This window comes from Indicator indicator, unplaced genomic scaffold, assembly GCF_027791375.1.
Source record: "Indicator indicator isolate 239-I01 unplaced genomic scaffold, UM_Iind_1.1 iindUn_scaffold_226, whole genome shotgun sequence".
NCBI lineage: Eukaryota > Metazoa > Chordata > Aves > Piciformes > Indicatoridae > Indicator > Indicator indicator.
In genome coordinates this window covers 4,229-29,324 of record NW_026539299.1, presented here as the reverse complement: position 1 = coordinate 29,324, position 25,096 = coordinate 4,229, and the positions used below count along the sequence as shown (strand labels likewise).

The 25,096-nt window shown below is 50.2% G+C and overlaps 1 protein-coding gene across 1 annotated transcript; it reads right to left on the bottom strand.

Annotated features, from left to right (window-relative positions):
• Positions 1–371: 371 nt before the first annotated feature.
• Positions 372–24,849, bottom strand: ACADL (acyl-CoA dehydrogenase long chain). Its single transcript, XM_054398983.1, has 11 exons — positions 24,776–24,849; positions 20,545–20,706; positions 19,633–19,770; positions 18,482–18,646; positions 16,027–16,093; positions 13,940–14,104; positions 12,517–12,618; positions 9,937–10,050; positions 5,812–5,939; positions 3,914–4,000; positions 372–1,034 (listed from the first exon to the last, which is right to left on the bottom strand). Exons 1-11 carry the CDS (start codon positions 24,847–24,849, stop codon positions 941–943), a joined length of 1,296 nt encoding a protein of 431 aa, XP_054254958.1. The 3' UTR covers positions 372–940.
• Positions 24,850–25,096: the final 247 nt, after the last annotated feature.

Sequence of the window (25,096 nt, the reverse complement as noted above, 5' to 3'; positions counted from 1 at the left end):
TCCGCGCGGGAGCGGCTGTCCACCATTGGCCGGGCTCCGGAGGCGGAGCCCCCCCCCCCCCCCCCTCCCCCCCCCACCGCGCGCGCCACCGCGGGGCGCGGCGGGAGAGCCGGCGGCGCGCGGGGCAGCGTCCTCTAACCCTGCTGAGGCGGTGAGGGGAATGCGCGCCGGGCCCCCGCAAAACCTGACATATCACCCTCACTAGGAGTAAATAATTAAAATACAGTAAAAATTGAGAGAGATAACAACTTCGGAATACTCACAACTATTCGTGTTCCCTTTCTCAAACCTCCACCTCAAAGCACCTACCTAAGCACAGGGGGAAGGTACCGTTTCACCTTCAGGCAGACAACCCTGAGACTGCACAGAAATGCTTTATTACGTTTATTTGAACACAGTAATTAAAATAAGGCATTCTGGGTTACATGTAAACATAGAGGTCAACCTCCCCAAGGGGGGTGCTGCAGCACAGTAAGCAGGTGGATGGCAGGAGTAGAGGAAGGTTCAAGTTCTGATCTGACACAGTGTGACTTGTTGAGGCAAAATACAAAATAAAAGAAGTTAAATGTAAAATATTTAAGAACATGGCTTCTCACGAGAAGAGATTTGATTCTGAAAAGGAAGGGTTGGACTTAGTGTAAAGGCATTGAGCCTGAAAGACTCAAAATGTTCCAGACACAACTGTCTTTCACCACACTTTCAGAGCCCAGAGAACTCCAGTTTGGAATTCCTGTTGTCCCAAGGATATTTAAATTGAAAGTGCATTAAGTATTAGAGAACCTGCACATCACTGTCATTCCTCACACTTCTTAAATAGTGCCACTTTCTTGAAATAATAGGGTACACCATGTTTATTTTACTTACATTCTGATGTCTGATGGTATGCCATCTGTTAATACAAAGGATTCTAGAAGACTCTCCATAGTAGTAAGCATCTGCCCTACTTGTCACTGACAATGTCTCTAGCAATAAGTTCTTTCATTATTTCATTGGTACCACCGTAGATTGGCTGCACACGGGCATCCACGAAAGCTCTGAGGGGGGAAAACAAAACAGAAGATTACAAACAGCCTCTTCAGAAAAGGACATACAAGCAAAATAAAAAGATACCAAGTTTTATCTTTGAAGATCCTTCTTCTCAAAGTACACTATTGCCATTTTTAAAGAGTTTCACCTTTTCAGAGGTACATTTTACCATACCACGGTTCTAGGAATTCGGTCACACCTCTTTTCCCTGGTTTTTCGTTTACATTGAGTTTTCACTACCTGTGGCAGTTTTGGGCTGATGCCTGGGAAAATTTTCCACAGATTGAGTAGAAAAGTGGGAGAATGTAAATAAATTACCATTAGATGGAAAAGGGAAATAATGATAAGGTCTAAATAATCCCATTGGGCTAATTACTAACAAAGTTAGTTGTGTTAACTCTCTTTTCGGCTTCTTCGCTTTAGCAGGTACTGGCTGGTGCCTTTTGCTTGGCTATTGCTGACCTTGGCTGTGTTCTTGTGGTGGCTAAGTACTAACAAGCTGCTCATCTCTTTCTCTTTTACCTTGTATAGGCTAGGAGAAGGGAACAGGAAGGGGGAAGCTGTGGGTAGCCCTCTGCTTTTGTCCAGGGGGGTTCTTGTGCTGTATATCAATTGTAAATACATGCAAACATTGGATATTTTGTACACATTCATTGCACTCCGTATTTCTAGAGGTTAGTGTGCTTTTAAATAGAGCTTCATTTGCTTCCACTGAGCCAGTCTGGCAAATTTTCTTTCGGGGGGTAATTTCAACCCAACACACTACACCATCTCCCACTTCTTGTTCCTTCCTACCTCAGCTCTGGACACCACAGCCCCGCTTTTACCCCCCACACATCCTGCAGCAGGGCAAGCCCCAGGTGCCTTGATGAGAAGAAACAACTGCTGCAGAGCCAAACTGATAGCTATCTCGGTAATTTGCTCTAATGCCCCGGCCTGTCTGATCCTGTCGAGAGGACTGTTAATGGTGCTGTCAGTTCTCCGAGGTGGGACTCCAACGCCTTGGGAGGAACTGAAAGTGCCAACTGGTTTAAAATCAGCTGCCTGGCTACAGCCTTCTCCCGACACCCCCTTCAGCAGCCGAAAGCTGCACCACAGCCAAACCATTTCCATCCTTGTGCTGGCGCTGGCTCCAGAACGTGCACACAGCTGGTGACAGCACACATGACAATGACAGTGTGCTTTTCCATCTTAATTCTGCCTCATTATACAGAGAGTAGCCCAGGAGCAACGCAGCACTCTCTGGAAACACACATGTTGCTGAACCATGGGAATAATAAAACCTTATAGGGAAAGGTGTACATCACAGCAGGGGCTTGAGGATGCCCTGAGCAGGGCTTGCTATAGCCTTCCTATTTACTGAGGCAGGGTAGAGAACACTAACTGAAACGTGTCCAGAGAAGGGCCAGGAGGATGAGCAGAGGGATGGTGCACCTCTCCTATGAGGACAGACAGAAAGAGTTGGGGCTGTTCAGTCTGGAGAAGAGAAGGCTCCAAGGAGACCATCTTGTGGCCTTCCAGAATCTGAAGGGGGCCACAAGAAAGCTGGGGAGGGACTTTTGAGGGTGTATGGGGGGAGTGGGGGGAATGGAGCAAAACTAGAAATGGGGAGATTGAGATTGGTGTTAGGAAGAAGTTTTAAACCATGAGGGTGGTGAGACTCTGGCACAGGTTGCCCAGGGAGGTGGTGAAAGCCTCATGCCTGGAGGTTTTTGCAGCCAGGCTGGATGTGGCTGTGAGCAACCTGCTGGAGCGTGAGGTGTCCCTGCCCATGGCAGGGGGGTTGGAACTGGATGAGCCTTGAGGTCCCTTCCAACTCTAACAATTCTATGATTCTGTGAACAAATCACATTCACAGAATCCCAGAATTAACCAGGTTGGAAAAGACCTTCAAGATCATCCAGTCCAACCTCTCACCCAACACCATCCAATCAACTAACCCATGGCACTGAGTGCCTCATCCAGGCTGCTTTGAAACACTTCCAGGGACGGTGACTCCACCACCTTCATTACAAACATGCAGGAAAGTTATTTTAAAGCAACACTTCATACTCTCAATGCATTCTGAATAAAAAAAAAAAAATTCTAAACCTACTTAGCTAAACAAATTAAAGTTATTTACTGATGACAACCGCACAGCAGACTCGTTTGTCCTATTGCTATTATCAGATTGCCCCCTTTTTATTTAAAAAACAGCACCAAAAAGTCTGCTTAGTGTGGCCAATGGCACACACATCAATGGAGACACACCTTCACAGATAATACAATTAAATCAGAGGCTCACAGAATGTCAGGGGTTGGAAGGGACCTCAAAGATAATAGACTCCAACCCCCCTGCCAGAGCAGGACCTAGAATCCAGCTCAGGTCACATAGGAGCACATCCAGACAGGTCTGGAAAGTCTTCAGAGAAGGAGACTCCACAACCTCTCTGGGGAGCCTGTTCCAGGGCTCTGTCACCCTCAGAGAGAAGTTCGTCATCATATTGAGGTGGAACTTCCTGTGCTGTAGTTTCTATCCATTGGCCCTTGTCCTATCCCAGGGTGCAAGTGAGAAGAGGCTGTCCTTGTCCTTTTGTTCCTGACCTCCAGCCCTCAGATACTGATAGACATTGATCAGATCCCCTCTGAAGAAGAGCGAGAAGGAAGAAGGAGGAAAGAGGAAGAAAAAGAGAAGAAAAGATACAACAACAGTTGTGCAACAGCCTATGAATTATTTGGAGCAGCAAAGCAGAGCCCTCCTGCAGCCATCTGTACAGGAGGTTGCCTTTCAATAAACACGATGAGAACAGGAACAGTAAATCAGCCCTAAGAAGCGGCTGTAAAGGAAGTGCCTCTATTTACTTTGCTGGTAATCTTTCATCGCTGGAGTCCCAAAGATTACACTTACTTGGCAATGGGATACTCCCACATGTACCCCCATCCTCCGTGCAGCTGCACACACTGGGTAGCTACGCTGTTCTGGAGATCAGAACACCTGAAATGGTGAAAAAGAAATTTGGTTTTAGAAGGACGTCCTGCTGTGACACTGCTAGAGATACAGGGAAGTAAACAAAACAGAAATAACCAAAGTATTTTACTCTACAACTTAAACACTTCACATTAGAATACTTCCTATTCTAAGGGCCTTTTTTTTTCCTCTTCCTTCATAGAATCACAGAACTATCAGGGTTGGAAGGGACCACAAGGATCAGCAAGTTCCAAACCCCTGCCATGGGCAGGGACCCCTCACACTACAGCAGGTTGCTCACAGCCACATCCAGCCTGGCTGCAAAAACCTCCAGGGATGAGGCTTCCACCACCTCCCTGGGCAACCTCTTCCAGTGTCTCACCACTCTCATGAGGAACAACTTCTTCCTAACATCCAATCTCAATCTACCCATTTCTAGTTTTGCTCCATGACTGGCAAGAAATAAATATTGTTATCTCCTTACGAGGAGAGCCTGAGGGAGCTGAGGGCTCTGTAGCTTGGAGAGGAGGAGCCTGAGAGGTGACCTCATTGCTGTTGATTAAGATGTGCAGGGGGAGTGCCCAGAGGCTGGAGCCAGGCTCTGCTGGGTGATGCCCAATGCCAGCACACGAGGCAGTGGTGGAAGCTGAGGCAGAGGAAGTTCCATGGAAAGAGGAGGAAGAATTTTTTTTCCCTGGATGAGCACTTGAGGTCCCTTCCAGCCCCTAACACTCTGTGATGGTTCAGCTTAACATATTAGAGATCTATTCTCCTTATGGAAGAGCTTTCAGAGCAGGAAAGCTTTCAACACAGACCAACTTGTTTACGTTTCTCACAGGCCCAAAGATCTCTTTTGTAAAGCAGGTTGGTGTAGTCTCTCTTCCTACCAAATCCTTCAGCTTTAGCAAAAATAAACAGCATCACAGGCTCCCAACCCTCACTCCCCACCCCAGGATGTTCTTTAAGTAAAAAGATTACCTGGGGATAATTTATCTTCCACTGTTTTAGAGTCTTTAACTCTAGAAACACTTCTAATTCTTACACATGATTTCACACTGGAAAATACGGATTTAACTGCAAAATAGGATTTTAACTGCACTGGAAGTTCAACTTAAAAGAAAAAATTACCACTTTCTAATCGTCCAACTTTCAGAGTGGCAAGAGAATTAAAGAAAATGACCATTCTAGTTAATTGCTTCTGTGCTAGGGGAGGTTCAGGGTGGATGCTAGGAAATATTTCTGCACAGAGACCTCATTTAGGTGGCTGAAGTTAAATCCAGAGACCTCTCTCAGATGGCTGAGGTTAAAGCCAGTGGCCTCTCTCAGATGGCTGAGGTTAAAGCCAGTGGCCTCTCTCAGATGGCTGAGGTTAAAGCCAGTGGCCTCTCCTAGATGGCTGAGGTTAAAGCCAGAGACCTCTCCTAGATGGCTGAGGTTAAAGCCAGAGACCTCTCTTAGATGGCTGAGGTTAAAGCCAGAGACCTCTCTTAGATGGCTGAGGTTAAAGCCAGAGACCTCTCTTAGATGGCTGAGGTTAAAGCCAGAGACCTCTCTTAGATGGCTGAGGTTAAAGCCAGAGACCTCTCTTAGATGGCTGAGGTTAAAGCCAGAGACCTCTCTTAGATGGCTGAGGTTAAAGCCAGAGACCTCTCTTAGATGGCTGAGGTTAAAGCCAGAGACCTCTCTCAGAAGGCTGAGTTTAAAGTCAGATTCCATTAGGATCTGTGAAAGCTATTATTAATCAGACAGTAATTTCATCTCTTAATTCCCCCCAAGCAGCTCAGGGTTTGTACCACTGAGGCTCCTGTCCAGACCCCAGTTGTTTTCCCCCCACATACCAGTACTTGGCCATCGAAGCCGTGGCAGAGTCCAGACGTTTCTCAGCATGCAGCTGCAAACAGTTGTCCATGAATGCTCGGCCCACACAGATCTGTGTTTTCATTTCTGCCAGCTTGTGCTGCACCGTCTGGGTTGTCAAGTGGATGGAGGAGGCAGAGGAAAGAGAGAGTAGAAGTGGCACAGTTTGTAAGTGATGGCTGAAGCAGCAAACGCAGTGTTTTCTGGAAAGATTTCTGTTGGAAATCACCATTTCAAACAGCTTTGGCTCTGGGCAGCACCAGACAGCTTATTTCCCATGCAATTATGTCTTTACCATAGGATCAGAGGATGTTAGGGGTTGGAAAGGACCTTCAAAGATCAAGTCCAACCCCTGGAACACATCCAGACAGGGCTGCAAAGGCTCCAGAGAAGGAGACTCCACAACCTCTCTGGGCAGCCTGTTCCAGTGCTCTGGGACCCTCACAGTAAAGAAGTTTCTCCTCATGTTGAGGTGGAACCTCCTGTGCTGCAGTTTCCATCCATTGCCCCTTGTCCTATCCCAGGGTGCAATTGAGCAGAGCCTATCCCTTGCTTCCTGTCCTCAGCTATTGATAGACATTGATCAGATCCCCTCTCAGTCTTCTCCTCTCCACACTAAACAGCCCCAGGGCTCTCAGCCTCTCCTCCCCAGGCAGTGCTCCAGTCCCTTCAGCACCCTTGGAGCCTTCCCTTGGACTCTCTCCAGCAGATCCCTGTCCCTCCTGAACTGCGGAGCCCACAACAGGATGCAATATTCCAGGTGAGGTCTTAGCAGGGCAGAGTACTTCTCCTTGTTGACCCTCATTAGGTTCCTCTCTGCCCAGCTCTCAGTCTGTCCAAGTCTCTGAATGGCCTCACAGCCTTCAGGTGTCTCAGCCAAGCCTCCCAATTTGGTATCATCAACAAACCTGCTGAGCAGACTCTGTCTTATTAGAGAGAATTCCTGCCTTTTACTTGTCAAGACCAACTCCAAAGACAACCTGAATGGAAAAAAAAAGCCCAAGAGCCTGAATAAAAATTCCTAGAGAGCACAGAGTAGGAGGCTCTGGCTGCTCTGTCACTCCCAGCTCCCTCTCGTGGGCAAATGTCATTTCACTCTGCAGAGCCACTGATGTCCCAGACTGGTAACATTTCATCAGCTATTGAATGCTTTTTCTGTGCATTCAGTTCTTCAGAGTTTAAGCCATACACAGAGACACAGCAGAAATCCTAGACTAACGGAGAGTTTTTCAGTGCTGACTTCTATCACACTGGAAAAGAGTTTCCTAGATGGAAGAGGTAAAATCCATCATTAAGGTTATGTAAAACCAGACCAGGAAAGCACTTGACCATCATCTTGAGTTCTGGTAGGGAGGAAGATTAAAATCATCACCCAATTCAAAAAGCTTTTCTAACCTCAGAGTTTCAAAATTGTACAGAAAAGCTCTCCTTGTTTCCCTTGACAATAAATGGCCCAGTTTGCTGTTACAGCAGCCCTGAGGAGAAGGACCTGGGATTGCTGGTGGACAACAAGTACTGCACAGGACAGCAATGTGCCCTGGTGGCCAATGAATGCCTGGGGGGCATTCAGAGGAGTGTGTCCAGCAGAGCCAGGGAGGTTCTCCTCCCCCTCTCTTCTGCCCTGCTGAGACCTCACCTGGAATATTGCATCCAGGTCTGGGCTCCCCAGTTCAGGAGGGACAGGGATCTGCTGGAGAGAGTCCAAGGGAGGGCTGCAAGGATGCTGAAGGGACTGGAGCACTGCCTGGGGAGGAGAGGCTGAGAGCCCTGGGGGTGTTTAGTGTGGAGAGGCGAAGGCTGAGAGGGGATTTAATAAATGTGTATCAATATCTGAGGGCTGGAGGTCAAGAGGGAGGGGACAGGCTCTGCTCAGTTGCACCCTGGGATAAGACAAGGGGCAATGGTTAGAACCTACATCACATGAGGTTCCATCTGAACAGGAGGAGGAACTTCTGCACTGTGAGGGTCCCAGAGCACTGGAACAGGCTGCCCAGAGAGGTTGTGGAGTCTTCTTCTCTGGAGCCTTTCCAGCCCTGTCTGGATGTGTTCCTCTGTGACCTGTGCTGGATTTTGTGCTCCTGCTCTGGCAGGGGGGTTGGACTGGAGGATCTCCAGAGGTCCCTTCCAACCCCTAATATCCTGTGTTTTGATTTCAAACACTAAACTGTGGCATAACTAAATGAATAGCCAAGGCAGTACTCTGCTTAGACAGGATTTGTTGTTATATGCACATTCTAGCAATCAAGAACAAAAGGGAAACTGAACTGGCATGCAAAAATGGGTTATTTTGGCCAAAAATAATTTATACTTTATGGTACTTATTTGCCACCTGGTGGTTGGCAGTGGACTAGCCTAAAAAAACAGATTATTTTGGAGGTTTCTGTGGAGTGAACCACTACAGTTAGGTAGCATCCCCTGCCTATGTTAAAAAAAGCAAACCACACATTTCTTTTGTGCTAAATCTGCACAGAAACCCCACATGGGATGGGGGATTTCTGAATGTTAACTTCAAAATCAGAAAAGATCACGATCTACCATGATCTGTGATACTGTGATACCATCCCAGCCTCTAAAGGAGCTGGATACTGCTGCTATTCACAGCTAAAGGTTTGATGTTCACAAAGGAAGCCTCAAGACCTAGAAATGTTTTTTTTGTTTTCAGTTATTTCAAAAGCATATTAAAAAAAAAAAGAGAGGTCATCACTCTCAAACCTATATAAACCACTTATATCTTACAAACCAAACATGCAGGAGCTTGCTCAGCTCCAGCCCTACCAGCCACATGTGTTTTTTAGGCAAATGGTAACATGGCAATAGTGTGGAAAACAGCATCTGTTTTATGAGTACAGGTAAAAAATGCAGGCACCAACATCTCAAAACACAATCAGCTACCCCTGCAGGAGTGGCTTGCTCACACAAAATGAGCCAGCAGCTTCATACAAATGGCAGGAAGTTTTTCCTCACATTTACCTGACGAGACACAGCCTCACTGTGATGAAAATAGACTTTGAATTTTGCAGTTATAGGAAATGATGATACATCAAAATCAATCTTAACATTATGTGAGGTACAGGAAAGAGTGAATCTGGCATGGAAATAGAGCTTTATTCTCTCCGTTAGAGAATCACAGAATGACACAGAATCACAGAAACATTCAGGTTGGAAAACCCCCTCAGGAGCACCAAGTCCAACCTAGAACCCGACACTCTACAAGGCTCACCCCTAAACCGCAGCCCCAAGCACCACAGCCAAACCACCTTCAAACACAGCCAGGCTTGGGGACTCCACCACCTCCCTGCCCAGCACATTCCAAGACCTGACCACTCTTGAGGGGAAAAAATTCTTCCTCCTGTCCAGTCTGAACCTACCCAGTCATAAGCTTGAGGCTGTTCCCTCTTCTTCTCTGGCTAATGAGCTGTGAGAAGAGAGCAGCACAACCTCTCTACAACCTCCTTTCAGGGAGCTGCAGAGAGCCAGGAGGTCTCCCCTCAGCCTCCTCTGCTTCACACTAACCATCCCAGCTCCTTCACTTGCTCTTCATCACATTTCTTCTCCAGGCCCTTCACAGCTTTCTTGCCCTCCTCTGCACTCCCTCCAGCATCTCCACATCTCTCTTGGATTGAGGTGCCCCAAACTGGACACAACACTTGAGGTTGCACGCCACTACTGTGCAAATAGTCCTCTGAAAGCAGCCCAGTGATCTTATTTTGTTTACCAATTCACAGATGTCATCAGGCTGGAAGGGACCCTCAAAGGTGTATCTTGTGCAACGCCCTGCACTCAGCAGGGCCACCTCCAACTAGATCAAGCTGCCCAGGTACCCAGCAACTTTGATCTTGAATGTCTCCATGGATGGCCTCAACCACCTCCCTGGGCAACCTGTTCCAGTGTTCCACCACCCTCATTGTGCAGAACGTCCTCCTCATGTCCAGCCTAAATCTGCCCTGCTCCAGTTGCAAACCATTGCCCTCATCCTACCCCCACAGGCCCTTCTAAACAGCCCCTCCCCAGCCTGTGGATATGGAAATGCAGTTCCAAGGTCTCCCTGGAGACATGAAGCAAATTCACACTGAAATCTTAGCCAAGTCTCTCAAGTTCCAACTCACCTGCAAGTGTGCAACTGTCTTCCCAAAAGCTTTTCTTTGCTTCACATAGTTCCTGGTTTCTTCAAACATGAATTCACAGCTGGCAAGAGCCATATCAGCAATCAGCAGCCTTTCCTTTGGATGGAAACACAAAGGGTGGAATCCAGCTGAATTAGTCCTGCATTGCTCTGCATCAGCTGCACAATTGGGCCACAGATCTTCAGCGTTGTTCAGTAAGGGAGAGAGGGCAGCAGTCATGCTAAACTTCAGCCCAGACACACTGCATTACTGAAATTAATGAGTGGGAAAATGCTAAGCTGCCTGAAGTTCACTTCTAAGTCTTTCCTGGGGTAATATCCTATCACAAGGACTCAAAACAATAGCTACAAGTCAACCTCAAGACACTTACTGACTGTGAAATTCACATCAAATTCTGTTTCAACTATTGGTTTTCACCATTGAAACAACAAATGCATTTAACAATTTCCATAGGACAACTTTATGAAAAAACCCACAAACCTACCAAAAAAAACATGTTGAAAACCAGAAACTAAAGAACAGCAGCTTCCAGCACCATTAAAATCATCAGATGCATCACCTTCAACCTGTTCATAGAATCACAAAATTGTCAGGGTTGGAAGGGACCTCAAGGCTCATCCAGTTCCAGACACCCTGCCATGGGCAGGGACACCTCACACTACAGCAGGTTGCTCACAGCCACATCCAGCCTGGCTGCAAAAACCTCCAGCCATGAGGCTTCCACCACCTCCCTTGGCAACCTCTTCCAGAGTCTCACCACTCTCATGGGGAAGAACTTATTCCTAACATCCAATCTCAATCTCCCCATTTCTAGTTTTGCTCCACTCCCCCCAGTCCTATCACTCCCTGGTACCCTCAAAAGTCCCTCCCCAGCTTTCTTGTGGCCCCCTTCAGATCCTGCAAGGCCACAAGAAGGTCTCCTCAGAGCCTTTTCCTCTCCAGACTGCACAACCCCAACTCTCTCAGGCTGTCTCCAGAGCAGAGCAGCTCCAGCCCTCTGCTCATCCTCATGGCCCTTCTCTGGACACCTTCCAGCACCTCCAGATCCTTCCTGGAACAGAGGCTCCAGAACTGGACCCAGAGCTCCAGGTGTGGTCTCAGCAGAGTGGAGCAGAGGGGGAGAATCCCCTCCCTGGCCCTGCTGGCCACACTTCTCTTGCTGCAGCTCAGGCTCTGCTTGGCTCTCTGGGCTGCAAGTGCTCACTCTGCTGGCTCCTCTTGAGCTTCTCCTCCCCCAGCACCCCTCAAAAGTCAGTCCCCAGCTTTCTTATAGCCCCCTTCAGATACTGGAAGGCTCAAGAAGTTCTCCTGCTCTTCTCCAGACTGAAAAACCTCAACTCTCTCAGTCTGTCTCCAGAGCACAGCAGCTCCAGCCCTCTGCTCATCCTCCTGGCCCTTCTCTGGACATCTTCCAGCACCTCCAGATCCTTCTTGTAATAGGGGCTCCAGAACTGGATGCAGGACTCCAGGTGGGGTCTCAGCAGAGTGGAGTAGAGAGCATCTATTTCTTTAAATCAGTACAAGATTGCCTTTGATCAGGTCTTGTATTTCCTCACAATATGAAATTAAATAAATGGGATCCTTCCCTGATGAGGCAAACAGAGAGTCACAGTTCTGACAAAGCACAGTCACGTTTGGAAAAACCACATTGGTTCTTTGTTTGGAAAAACCACATTGGCTCTTTGTCCTCATAGATCACTCCCAGCCTGCAAATGAAGTTGTAAACTGTTATTTCCACTAGCAAGATACTTTGGCAACTTAGAACAATCTCTTATTCTGCTACATGGACAGAGTTCCTTTTAACGTGCTTCTGCTGGTGGAAGAGCTAAAACTGCAGTGCTGGCTTGGGTCTTTAAAGTGAATGCCAGAAGTCTTGGAGACCTCCAAGCTAGATTTAATTTACTAAGCAGAGCAGTTCCATGCTAGAAGTATACAAGAAAACCCTAGGTAGCTGGGTTGTTGATGAAGAGGTCTGGCTTTGGGCGGGTGGAATATCAACATTTTTACCAATGCTCAATGAATCACAGTCAGGGTTGGAAGGGACCTCAAGGATCAGCCTGGTCCAACCCCCCTGCCATGGGCAGGGACACCTCACACTACAGCAGGTTGCTCACAGCCACATCCAGCCTGGCTGCAAAAACCTCCAGGCATGAGGCTTCCACCACCTCCCTGGGCAACCTCTGCCAGTGTCTCACCACCCTCATGGGGAACAACTTCTTCCTAATATGCAATCTCAGTCTCCCCATTTCTAGTTTTGTTCCATCCCCCCCAGTCCTATCTGACATTGCATAAAGTCCCTCCCTGGATTTCTTGTAGCCCCCTTCAGATACTAGAAGGCCACAATAAGGTCTCCTTGGAGCTTTCTCTTCTCCAGACTCACACCCTCAGTACTGTGTAGTTCAGTGACAAAGCAGAAGTGTCAAGACAATGTCGCCTACAGACATCCAGATTCTGAGCCTAAATTGGGCTCAGAATCTTCAAGATTATCACAGATTCTTGCTGTGGAAAAAAATGTCTCTGAATTCTTCTTCCTACAGAGAGCAAGCATCACGTTCCTCCTACCTGAGGAAGCTCTGCCATCAGATAATAGAAGCCTTTGTTCTCTTTTCCAAGCAAGGCACTGGCTGGCAACCGCACGTCTTCGAAAAACAGCTCTGCTGTGTCCTAAGAGGATTTTAAACACAACACTTTGTAGTCTGACATCTCAGTTCTTCATTCCAATTATCTTGACCCATTTTTATTTGCTTTTGTACACTTCAACTTAAAAATCACAGAATCACAGAATTAACCAGGTTGGAAAAGACCTTCAAGATCATCCAGTCCAACCTCTCATCCAGCACCATCCAATCAACTCACCCATGGCACTGAGTGCCTCATCCAGGCTGCTTTGAAACACTTCCAGGGATGGTGACTCCACCACCTCCCTGGGCAGCACATCCCAATGGCCAAGCTCTCTGTCTGGGAAGAATTTCTTCCTCACCTCCAGCCCAAACCTCCCCTGGTGCCACTTGAGACTGTGTCCTCTCCTTCTGGCACTGCTTGCCTGGGAGACCAACCCCCACCTGGCTACAACCTCCCTTCAGGGAGGTGTAGAGAGCAAGAAGGTCTCCCCTGAGCCTCCTCTTCTCCAGGCTAAACACTCCCAGCTCCCTCAGCCTCTCCTCACAGGGCTGTGCTCTACAATTTAGGCTGGAAGGGTCCTCCAGAGGTCATCTAGTTTATCCCCTACTCAAAAGCAGCTCCAGCAAAGCAGGCAGCTGAGAGCTTTGTCCAGTTTCACTTTCTGAAGGCAAAGAAAGGCTCTACAACCTCTCTGCACCTCTGTTCCAGTATCAGCTCATTTTTATGGCAATTATTTTTTTCTTAATACCTACGTGGAATTTTCCTTAATGTAACTTGTGACCCTTGCCACTCTCCCTCTCACTGTGCTCCAAGACATCTCTACAGCCAGCTAGCTGTCAGGTAGCTAGAGACATCAGTAAGATTCTGTCCTTCCAGACCTCTGCAGAGTGAACAAAATTCAGCCTTCTCATCACCTCCTTACACATCATATGCTTCAGACTTCCACAGGCAGGCTCAGTATATACTTTGCATATTTATCATTAGTGCTCTAAAGCCTGGGAACCAGAATAGCATCACAGTTCTGTTGTGTATTTATTTAGCTAATTACAGAATGTCAGAGGTTGGAAGGGACCTCCAGAGAATCATTCAGCCCAACCCCCTGCCAGCAGCACCCAGGGCAGTCTGCACAGGAATGCATCCAGGTGGGGTTGGAAAGGCTCCAGAGAAGGAGACTCCACAACCACTCTGGGCAGCCTGCTCCAGGGCTCTGGCACCCTCACACCAAAGAAGTTTCTCCTCAATATTGAGGTGAAGCCTTCTCTGTTCAAGCTTGTACTCATTGTTCCTTGGCTTATTCTTGCCAGGCACAAGGGGTTCCTGACTTCCTCTGAGCCTGTGCCATGTTGAAGGTTGTATAACTCACCTGAGCTTTCAGGCCGATCTTGTTCAGCTTGCGTCCCTTGATGAAGCCTTTAGTGCCGTTTTCCACCAGGAACAGGCTGATGCCATGGGCAGGGGACCGAGCCTCCCGGTCAGTGACCGCAACCACGATCACGACGTCGCTCATCCAGCCGTTGGTGATGAACACCTGTGAGCGAAGGCAGCCTGCGTAAGGAAGGAGCTAGGGGGAGAGAAGCTACAAGAGGGCACCAAAGAGAGGCTCTGGACATGGGTGGGCAGCGGGAGCTTGCAGCACAGGCGGCCAATGGCAGCCTGGGCTGCATCCAAAACAGCATTGCCCCTCCCCCTCCTTCCCATCCCTCTGCCTCTCTCTCCCTCTCCCCCCTTCCACCTCTCCCACCTCTCCCTCGCTTTCTCTCCCCTTCCGTCCCACCGTCCCTCCCTCCTTCCCTCCACCCCTCCTTCCCTCCACCTCTCCTTCCACCCCTCCCTCCCTCCCTCTCTCCTTCCACCCCTCCCTCTCTCCTTCCCTCCCTCCCTCCCCCTCTCCCTCCTCTCCTTCCTCCCCTCCCTCCTCCTTCCCTCCCCCTCCTTCCTCCCCTCTCCTTCCCTCCCTCCCTCCCTCCCTCCCTCTCCCTCCCTCCTCCTTCCCTCCCCTCCCTCCTCCTTCCCTCCCTCCTCTCTCCTCCTCCCTCCTCCCTCCCTCCTCCCTCCTCCTCCCTCCCTCCCTCCCTCCCTCCCTCCTTCCCTCCCTCCCTCCCTCCCTCTCCCTCCTCCCTCCCTCCCTCCTCCCTCCCTCCCTCCCTCCTCTCCCTTCCTCCCTCCCTCCCTCCCTCCCTCCCCTCCCTCCCTCCCTCCCTCCTCTCCCTCCCTCCCTCCCTCCTCCCTCTCCCTCCTCCCTCCCTCCCTCCATCTCCCCTTCCATCCCTCCCTCCCTCCATCTCCCCTTCCTCCCTCCCTCCTCCTCCCCTTCCATCCCCTCCCTCCTCTCCCCTCTCCTCCCTCCCTCCATCTCCCCTTCCATCCCTCCCTCCTCTCCCCTCTCCCTCCTCCCTCCCTCCCTCCCTCCATCTCCCCTTCCATCCCTCCCTCCCTCCCTCCTCTCCCTCCTCCCTCCCTCCCTCCCTCCATCTCCCCTTCCATCCCTCCCTCCCTCCCTCCATCTCCCCTTCCATCCCTCCCTCCCTCCCTCCATCTCCCCTTCCATCCCTCCCTCCCTCCCTCCATCTCCCCTTCCATCCCTCCCTCCCTCCCTCCATCTCCCCTTCCATCCCTCCCTCCCTCCCTCCATCTCCCCTTCCATCCCTCCCTCCCTCCCTCCTCTCCCCTTCCATCCCTCCCTCCCTCCCTCCATCTCCCTTCCTCCCTCCCTCCCTCCCTCTCCTCCATCCCTCCCTCCCTCTCTCCATCCCTCCCTCCCTCTCTCCATCCCTCCCTCCCTCTCTCTCTCCTTCCATTCCTCCCTCCCTCTCTCCCTCCATCCCTCTTCCCTTCTGTCCCTCTCCCCTTCCATCCCTCTCTCTCACTCCCCTTCCATCTGTCCCTCCCTCCCTCCCTTTCCGTCCCTGCCTCTCTCTTCCCCCCATATCCCCATCTCTCTCCCCCCCCGGTCCCTCCCTCCCTCCTTCTCCCCCTGGTCCCTCCCTCTCTCTCTCTCCTCCCCTCCCCCACCCCCCCCCTCCTCTCCCCCTCCTTTCTGCCTCCATCCCTCCCTCTCTCTCCCCCCCTCTGTCCCTCTCTCTCTCTCTCTCTACACACACATCTATCTCTAGTTGTTCAACCTCAGCACTGCTCCTGCTCATCCTATGGAGGACTTCCTTCCACCACCTCCCCATTTCTTCCCAATTTAAGGGATAAGAAGCCTTTTCAAAGGGTTATTAAATAAGGGCTACAAGAAAACCCTACACAAGCCCTTCCATAAATTGCCAGCAACAAAAATCTCTTAAGCCTTATAAAAAACCCAAACAAAGCAATAACTGGGGGAAAAAAAAACCCTTTACATCATAACCCAGAAAACCTACAAAGAAAGAGGACTGGGGGAGATGCATCCGTCATTGTCTAAATGCATGCAGCTCCCAAAGCCCCTGGGCAGTGTGGCTGTTCACTTACCTTACTCCCATTAAGAATCCAGTCACTCCCATCCTTTTTTGCATATGTTCTTACTCCCTGCAAGTCACTGAAAAGAAATCAAAAAGGTCCTTCAAAAAGCCATTCCAGAAGCATTTGTATCTGGAATTCTACCCAGTATAAACAAAGGTAGATGTCATACTGCCCAGGCAAGGGCTCCGTGAAGACACATAGGAGGATAGTGAAACACAGCGAAACAGCTCCCAGTATGACACAAAAAACACAAGCACAGTGTGGGAAGGGATCATCAATCCATGCAATTGCACAAGAGCATGAAGTCCAACTTAGAATCATAGAATTGTCAGGGTTGGAAGGGACCTCAAGGATCATCCACTTCCAACCTCCCTGCCATGGGCAGGGACACCTCACACTACAGCAGGTTGCTCACAGCCACATCCAGCCTGGCTGCAAAAACCTCCAGCCATGAGGCTTCCACCACCTCCCTGGGCAACCTGTGCCAGAGTCTCACCACCCTCACGGGGAACAACTTCCTAACATCCAATCTCAATCTCCCCATTTCTAGTTTTGCTCCATCCCCCCCAGTCCTATCACTCCCTGGCACCCTCAAAAGTCCCTCCCCAGCTTTCTTGGAGCCCCTTTCAGATACTGCAAGGCCAAAAGAAGCTCTCCTTAGAGCCTTCTCCTCTCCAGACTCCTCTCTGAAGATCACCTCAGCCAACCCCCATGGAGCAAGCAGTGGCATCCTCAACCAGATAGATTGCTTATCAAGCCTGACCCCTGAATGTCTTCAGGGATCCACCACGAATCTGGGCAACCGTTCCTGTGTTCCACCACCCTCATAATAAAGAGCTTCTTCCTAATGTCCAGCCTAAATCTACCCTTCTCTAGCTTAACACCATTGCTCCTTGTCCAAGTGCTACATGCCTTTGTAAATAGTCCCTCCCCAGCTTTGTTGCAGGCCCCCTTCAGGTGCTGGAAGGCTGCTATAAGGTCTCCCCAGAGCGGTGCAGCACTGCTTTCCATCTCTGGCCACGCTGCCTTTGATGCAGCCCAGGCTGCCACTGGCCTTCTGGCTGCAAGTGCACATTATAGAATCATAGAATCAGTCAGGGTGGGAAGGGACCTCAAGGATCATCCAGTTCCAACCCCCCTGCAGGGACACCTCACACTAGAGCAGGCTGGCCAGAGCCTCATCCAGCCTGGCCTTAAACACCTCCAGGGATGGGGCCTCAACCACCTCCCTGGGCAACACATTCCAGGCTCTCACCACTCTCATGGGGAACAACTTCTTCCTCACATCCAGTCTGAATCTACCCACTTCCAGCTTTGTTCCATTCTCTCTAGTCCTGTCACTCCCTGACACCCTCAAAAGTCCTTCCCCAGCTTTCTTGGAGCCCCATTCAGATCCTGGAAGGCCACAAGAAGGTCTCCTGGGAGCCTTCTCTTCTCCAGACTGCACAACCCCAACTCTCTCAGGCTGTCTCCAGAGCAGAGCAGCTCCAGCTCTCTGTTCATCCTCCTGGCCCTTCTCTGGACACCTTCCAGTACCTCCAGATCCTTCTTGTAATAGAGGCTCCAGGTGGGGACACAATGTTCCAGGTAGGGTCTCAGCAGAGTCAAGACCTCTTTTCCCATCTGTATCTTTTCCTCCTGACTACGTTTCATTCTAGATGCATGTTCATGACAAGCAAGTTAAGGACTATAAAAGCAAACAAAGCAAATCTGTCCCCAGCAGGGCAATACCAACATGGATTCTAAGCAAGTCTCTTGAGATGACAAAGCTGTAATAAATTAATCTGTAAGTAACAGCTGGTTTTGAGGGACTCTCTGTTCTAGAATACTGTCTAGTCACTAAGATAACCAACCTTCTAACCAGGAGGGTATAGTAGTTTTAGGCTGATGCCTTGGAAAATTTTCCACAGAGTGAGTAGAAAAGTGGTAGAATGTAAATGAATTACCATTGGATGTAAAAGGGAAAATAATGATAAGGCCTAAATAATCCCATTGGTCTGATTACTAACATAAAGTTAGTTGTTTAAACTAACTCTCTCTCTTTTTGACTTCTTCACTCTAGCAGATACTCACTGGTGCTTTTGCTTGGCTATTGCTGACCTTGGCTGCATTACTGTAGTAGCTAAATACTAACAAGCTACTCTCTGCTCTTCTCTCATTAACCGTGTATAGGGTAGAAGAAGGGAGCAGGGAGGGGGAAGCTGTTGGTAGCCCCCTGGTTTTGTCCAGGGGGACCTTGTGTTGTTTATAAATACAATAAATATTGTGTATTTTGTATATATTCATTGCATTCCATATTTCTGAGTTTAGTGTGCTTGTAAATAGAGTTTCATTTCTTTTCCAACTGGCAATTTTATTTTGGGGGTAATTTCAACCCACCACAGAGGGTTAGGCATTTTTTCCACTTAGAACATTATTCTGTGCTGCCTAGTGATTTAAGAGCGTGGTTTAACACTCTGCTTACCTGCCAGCCCCAGGTTCTGTCATGGCAATAGCTCCAATGCACTTGCCTGCCACCATCTGAGGGATAAAACGTTTAATCTGTTCTTCAGTGCCATAGTTGGCAATGTAGGGCATGACTATATCTGAATGAAGGCTGAATCCTGGGCCAGTGCAGTTAACATACATCCTTGGGGAGAAGGGACACAAAGGGAAAAAAGAGTTCAAACAGAAAGGCTACAAAGATTTAAACCCTGAACTTTGCACAGTTACAGAGCCTACAATGAAGAAAGCTCCACCACACCGAATCTTGGACATAAGCTGAGTTTGGGGCACTTGCAAAATGTATTTTCACAGCCCAATGGCTGTATAACTTGCCAGGCTAAAACGTGTCCCCCAGCCACAAATCCTAACAGTAGAGTGCAATAACATTCACAGGATCACAGATCACAGGATGTGAGGGGTTGGAAGAGACCTCTGGAGATCTTCCAGTTCAACCCCCCTGCCAGAGCAGGAGCAGAGAATCCAGCACAGGTCACACAGGAACACATCCAGACAGGGCTGCAAAGGCTCCCCAGAAGGAGACTCCACAACCTCTCTGGGCAGCCTCTTCCAGTGCTCTGTCACCCTCACAGTCAAGAAGTTCCTCCTCATGTTGATGAGGTGGAACCTCCTGTGCTGGAGTTTTTATCCATTGCCCCTTGTCCTATCCCAGGGTGCAACTGAGCAGAGCCTGTCCCCTCCCTCTTGACCCCCAGCCCTCAGATATTGATACACATTTATTAAATCCCCTCTCAGTCTTCTCCTCTCCACACTAAACAGCCCCAGGGCTCTCAGCCTCTCCTCATAGGGCAGTGCTTCAGTCCCTTAACCATCCTGGTAGCCCTGCAGATCCCTGACCCCCTTGAACTGAGGAGCCCAGAACTGGATGCAATATTCCTGGTGTGGCCTCAGCAGGGCAGAGTAGAGAGGGAGGAGAACCTCCCTTGCTTTATTACATAACCATCTGGAATAGTTACCACAGGAGGGATTTACATATATCCAAATTAGTTTGCTTGAGGAAGATGATCCCTGTTTTCTCTAAGTAAACATATTCCACATCCTCATTTTATGGAAAAAAAATACAGGCTCTTGAAAACAGAACTGAAATTCTTCCTGAAGCATCTAAGTACTTACTGCTCCTCCCACACAATAGCAGAAGAGAGAATATCTGCTCCAATGCCTCCATGCTTCTCAGCTATAGCAACACCCAGCAATCCCTGCTGTCCAGCCTTTTCCCAGAGCTCCCTGCTCACCTGGCCATCCTTCTCCCACCTGAAAAGGAACACAACAACAGAGTTGCACATTGATTCCCCAACATGCTGGCATTTGTCATGGCTGCTAGAGCACTTGCAGCCAGGTTTCACTGCAGAAGATAGGGGAAAACATCTGTTTTTCTGGATAGAAGATGACTGCACAGTGGTGAAGCACAGTCCTCTGAGGTCATGCTTTGAGGATGAAACAAAGTTAGTAAGAACCCTGCTGTAAGTTGCTTCCATTGCCTCCCACTGGTCATTTCTGCCCCAGAGCCACAACACTCCACCCACTCAGTTGGGCCATCTCCACTGTTTGTGGATGCAGGAGCATCAGGAAACTCAGCCAGCAGTGTGATTTAAGAACAAGTCCTTCATTACTCCTGGTGTTTTCATAGGCATCTTTTCAAGTGAAGTAAAAATTGCTTAAGATGCTACTGTAGCTTAACACTCTGTTCAAAAACACCTTCTGGGTTCATTTATTATTCATTTATTATTATTCAACTCTGCAAACTGCATTTGTCTGCTCATGGGTCTAAGACAGGGATGCCAGATTGTCTACACTGGAGCTCAAAGAATACAGTAAATAGATCAGGTGTGATGGTTTTTTCCCTCCCACAACATATGACCATCATAAGCACATTTGTTTCAGTCGAGCAGGTCTGCAATAGAAAGTTTGTAAACGGAAACAAACCCTATCCTGTTTATGCCGTCAGAGTAATACCTCAGAGAACAGCATTTTGTGAGAGAAAACATCTATTATTTGGCAAAGCGGAAGATTCAAGAGGTGTCTTACTCTGCATGGAAAGGCAACACTTCTTCCTGAAAGAACTTCCTGGCACTTTCCCTGAAGATATCATGTTCTGATGAGAAGATCTTCCGCGTGCCTATATCAGTCAAGGCTTTAGCAGAAGATGGTTCCAGGCGCTTTGAGCCATGCTGCTCAGTTTGCAGAGGGCTAAAGGAGGAGAAGGGAAAGCATTTGTTACAACACAGGCACCTCCACCTACTGACTCTTCAAACAGAGGAAACATCTGGAAGATCAGGGAGTGAGGTGGATGGGAAGTGGTTGAAGGAAAGACGTCAGAGAGTTGTGGTCAATGGGATGGAGTCTAGCTGGAGGCCTGGGTCGAGCAGAGTCCCTCAGGGGTCAGCACTGGCACCAGAGCTGTTCAATAGATTCATCAAGGACCTAGAGGAGGGCACAGAGGGCACTGCCAGCAAGTTTGCTGATGGCACCAAACTGGGAGGAGTGGCTGATACAGGAGAGTCGTGCTGCCATTCAGTGAGACCTGGACAGGCTGAGAGCTGGGCAAGGAGAAATGGAATGAAGTTCAACAAGGGCAAGGGGAGAGTCTTGCACCTGGGCAAGAACAACCTCATGGAGCAGGAGAGGTTGGGGACTGAGCTGTTGGAGAGCAGGGAAGGGGGAAAGGATTTGGGGGTCCTGGTGGATGGGAGGTTGCCCATGAGCCAGCAATGTGCTCTGGTGGCCAAGAAGGCCAAAGCCATTCTAAAGTGGATTAGAAGCGGTGCCCCTCAACTCCGCCCTGCTGAGGCCACATCTAGAATATTGTGTCCAGGTCTGGGCCCCTAAGGTCAAGAAGGACCTCAGGGAGTTGCTTGAGAGAGTCCAGCACAGAGCCATAAAAATGATTAGGGGAGTGGAGAGTCTGAGGGAGCTGAGGGCTCTGTAGCTTGCAGAGGAGAGAGTCCAAGGGAGAGCCACAAAGATGATTAGAGGACTTGAGCATCTCCCCTGTGAAGAGAAACCGAGAGCTCTGGGAATGTTTAGTCTGGAGAAGAGAAGGCTGAGAGGGGATCTGATCAATGTCTCTCAATAGCTGAGGGCTGGGTGCCAAGTGGAGGGGGCCAAGCTCTTCTCGGTGGTTCACAGTGATGAGACAAGAAACAATAGGTTCAAACTTGAACAGAGAAGATTTCACCTCAACATGAGGAGAAACTTCTTTCAAGTGAGGGTGCCAGAGCCCTGGAGCAGGCTGCCCAGAGAGGTTGTGGAGTCTCCTTCTCTGAAGCCTTTCCAACCCCATCTGGATGCATTCCTTTGCAGACTCCCCTGGGTGTTCCTGCTCTGGCAGGGGGAGTTGGACTGGATGATCTTTGGAGTTCCCTTCAAACCTCTAATATTCTGTGACTCTGAGAATGTCAGAAGTCCTCAAATTGCAAATCCATGACATGAAAAAATAAAAGCAAGTACCAGGTGTATTTGCAGGCTCTGAGAGCTGTATTATACTCTGCACTGTCACAGAATCACAGCACATTAAGGCTTGGAAGGGACCTTGAATGCTCATCCAGGCCAACCCCCCTGCCAGAGTAGGATCACCTAGAGCAGGTCACACAGGAACACATCCAGGTGGGTTTTCAATGTTTCCAGAAATGGAAACTCCACAACCTCTCTGGGCAACCTGCTCCAGTGTTTTGTCAACCTCACTATGAAAAAGTTCTTCCTTATGTTCACATGGAACCTCCTCTGCTCCAGCTTGCCCCCATTGCCCCTTCTCTTATCACTGGACATTACCCAGCAGAGCCTGGATCCATTCTGCTGACACTGCCCTTCATATCTCTGTCGACATGAATGAGGTCACCTCTCAGGCTCCTCCTCTCCAAGCTACAGAGCCCTCAGCTCCCTCACCCTGTCCTCAGCAGGGAGATATTCCACTGCCTTCAGCTTCTTTGTCACTCTGTGCTGGACTCTTTCAAGCAGTTCCCTGAGGTTCTTCTTGAGCTAAGGGGTCCAGAACTGGACTCACATACACCTGCCCTAACCTTAAAAACAATTCCTTCTAACCTGCAATATTTTAGTTGTAGAGGAAGGCTAATCCACCTTAAATGATGATAAAAGCATATGTTAAAAATACCATACCAAACAAAGAAAACAGAAAACCCAAACAAACAACAAAAAACCTTTACAAAAACAATTAAATGGCAAACGTCAATAGTTGAAATAACACAAGAAAAGTATAATTGTAAAATAACCAGAAGGGATTTCAAGCCTTTGTAGCGATTTAGAATGGCTCCCAGCAACCTGCTCTAGTGTGAGGTGTCCCTGCCCATGGCAGGGGGTTTGGAACTGGATGATCCCTGAGGTCCCTTCCAACCCTGACAATTCTGTTTTATAAAAACAACATACAGCTTCTGTATGTGTACATCAGGTTCTTTGATTTTCTTTATTGTCATGAAACATCAAAAATGATGAATATAGACATGAGCTTTATTAAATGGAAAAGGCCTTTGTTCTTCCTTTCTCAAAATGTTTTTTGTTCATCTCCTCTCAGTTCCTCAGCACAGGAACCAAGTGTAGTCCCACAGAGGTGAGCCAACACTTATTTACTCCTGTGCCAAGATGAAGGGCTTTATTTACAGCCACATGAAGTTTCTCACATGCTTCCTGGCATGCAGGATTAAAAACCCCTCAAGCACACACTGTTTACTTCTCCTGCTATTTGGAACTTCTAACTTCTAAAGACTTCAGTATCTTGGACCCCCAAACACAGGCTACCTGTGCCAGGCACACAGTGACTGTCCCAAAGGCTCCACCTTATTTTTAAAGCTGTTTATGTAAGATGACACTGAGCTTTATTTCACACAATTCTTTTGGTGAATTGTGGCTAAGAGTTCACATTAAGCACAGGGAAGAGCCGGGCTTCTCCTTCACACCACCCACAGAGACAGAGCTTGTAGGTCAGAGGTGGTGTGAGCACACTCCTGGGTGCCTGCTCCCCAGCACCCCATCCCCGAGCCCTTACTGTCACCAGTTGCAGGTGACCCAGCAAGGCCATGTTCATCCCATCACCTGCTGCCACCACTGGACTCGGTGTCCTCAAAGCAGGGACAGGCAGTGCAGCAAAGGTCAGCCACATCACGGGGATGCACAGGAACTTCCTGACCTGCCGGGCACTGGGGCTCAGGGCAGGGAGGGACACAGGATGCACACACCTGTCGGGCACTGAGGGCTCGGGGGAGAGACTCACACCTCTGCTGGGCACAGGGGGGCTCCCAGACCCGCCAGGCTCAGGCCACAGACCAGCGGCGTCGAAGGGCCCCCGGACCTGCCAGGCATAGAAAGGATCGGGGGACTCCCAGACCTGCCGGGCCCAGGCCACAGCCGAGGAGGCTCAGCTGGCTCCCAGACCTGCTGCCCATGCCACAGCCGAGGTGTCTCAGCTGGCTCCCAGACCTGCCGGGCCCAGGCCACAGCCGAGGAGGCTCAGCTGGCTCCCAGACCTGCCGGGCTCAAGTCACAGCCGAGGAGGCTCAGCTGGCTCCCAGACCTGCCGGGCCCAGGCCACAGCCGAGGCGGCTCAGCTGGCTCCCAGACCTGCCGGGCCCAGGCCACAGCCGAGGAGGCTCAGCTGGCTCCCAGACCTGCCGGGCCCAGGCCACAGCCGAGGAGGCTCAGCTGGCTCCCAGACCTGCCGTGCCCAGGCCACAGCCGAGGAGGCTGAGCTGGCTCCCAGACCTGCCGGGCCCAGGCCACAGCCGAGGAGGCTCAGCTGGGTCCCAGACCTGCCGGGCACAAGCCACAGCCGAGGTGTCTCAGCTGGCTCCCAGACCTGCCGGGCCCAGGCCGCAGACAAGAAGACTCAGGACGTTTCTAGACTTGCTGGGCACCCGAGCCCAAGTGGCTCCTACAAGCGGGGCACAGGGGTGCGCACACACCCCTTCGGGCACATGCCTGTGCCTATAACCTTCCGGCCACACACGACCGTAGCATACATCCATACCGCACCGAGCGCAGCGGCCGGTGTGTGCACTCCCCTCACACACACACTTCCGTGGGTGTAAGCACAGCACACGAACCCCACGGACGCACACACACACACGATCCCGCAGAGGGGCAAATGCACATATTCACGGAGCGCCCCGGCGGGGATCCCACCGAGACGGGGGACCCCTCCCCAGAGACGGGGAAGCGCCCTACCCCCATCCGGCGCACAGCCCCCTCCTCACTCGCGCCTCAACCCCCTCTCCCCGCCCGCAGCAGTGTCCGCCTGGCTCCCGCTAACCTGGCCTGGGCGGAGAAGAGCCGGGGGCCGGCGGTCCGCACCAAGCCGCTGAGGCGGAGCAGCCGAGTCGCCATCTTGCACCGCAGCACGACAGGACAGGACGGAGCCGCCAGAGGGCGGGGCCGCCGTTAAGAGCCGAGGCGGGGAGTGGCGGGCGGCGGGGAGTGGCGGGCGGCGGGGAGTGGCGGGCGGCGGGGAGTGGCGGGCGGCGGGGAGTGGCGGGCGGCGGGGAGTGGCGGGCGGCGGGGAGTGGCGGGCGGCGGGGAGTGGCGGGCGGCGGGGAGTGGCGGGCGGCGGGGAGTGGCGGGCGGCGGGGAGTGA

Bases quoted from the DNA above. Each gene is read 5' to 3' on its own strand.
- ACADL (XM_054398983.1), bottom strand. From the start codon at position 24,849: ATGGCGACTCGGCTGCTCCGCCTCAGCGGCTTGGTGCGGACCGCCGGC. The intron at 20,707-24,775 runs GTTAGCGGGAGC...CTCCTCCTTTAG, and splicing joins CTCTTCTCCGCCCAGGCCAG to CCCTCTGCAAACTGAGCAGC. The intron at 18,647-19,632 runs GTAAGTACTTAG...CTTCTCCCCAAG, and splicing joins GCTATTGTGTGGGAGGAGCA to GATGTATGTTAACTGCACTG.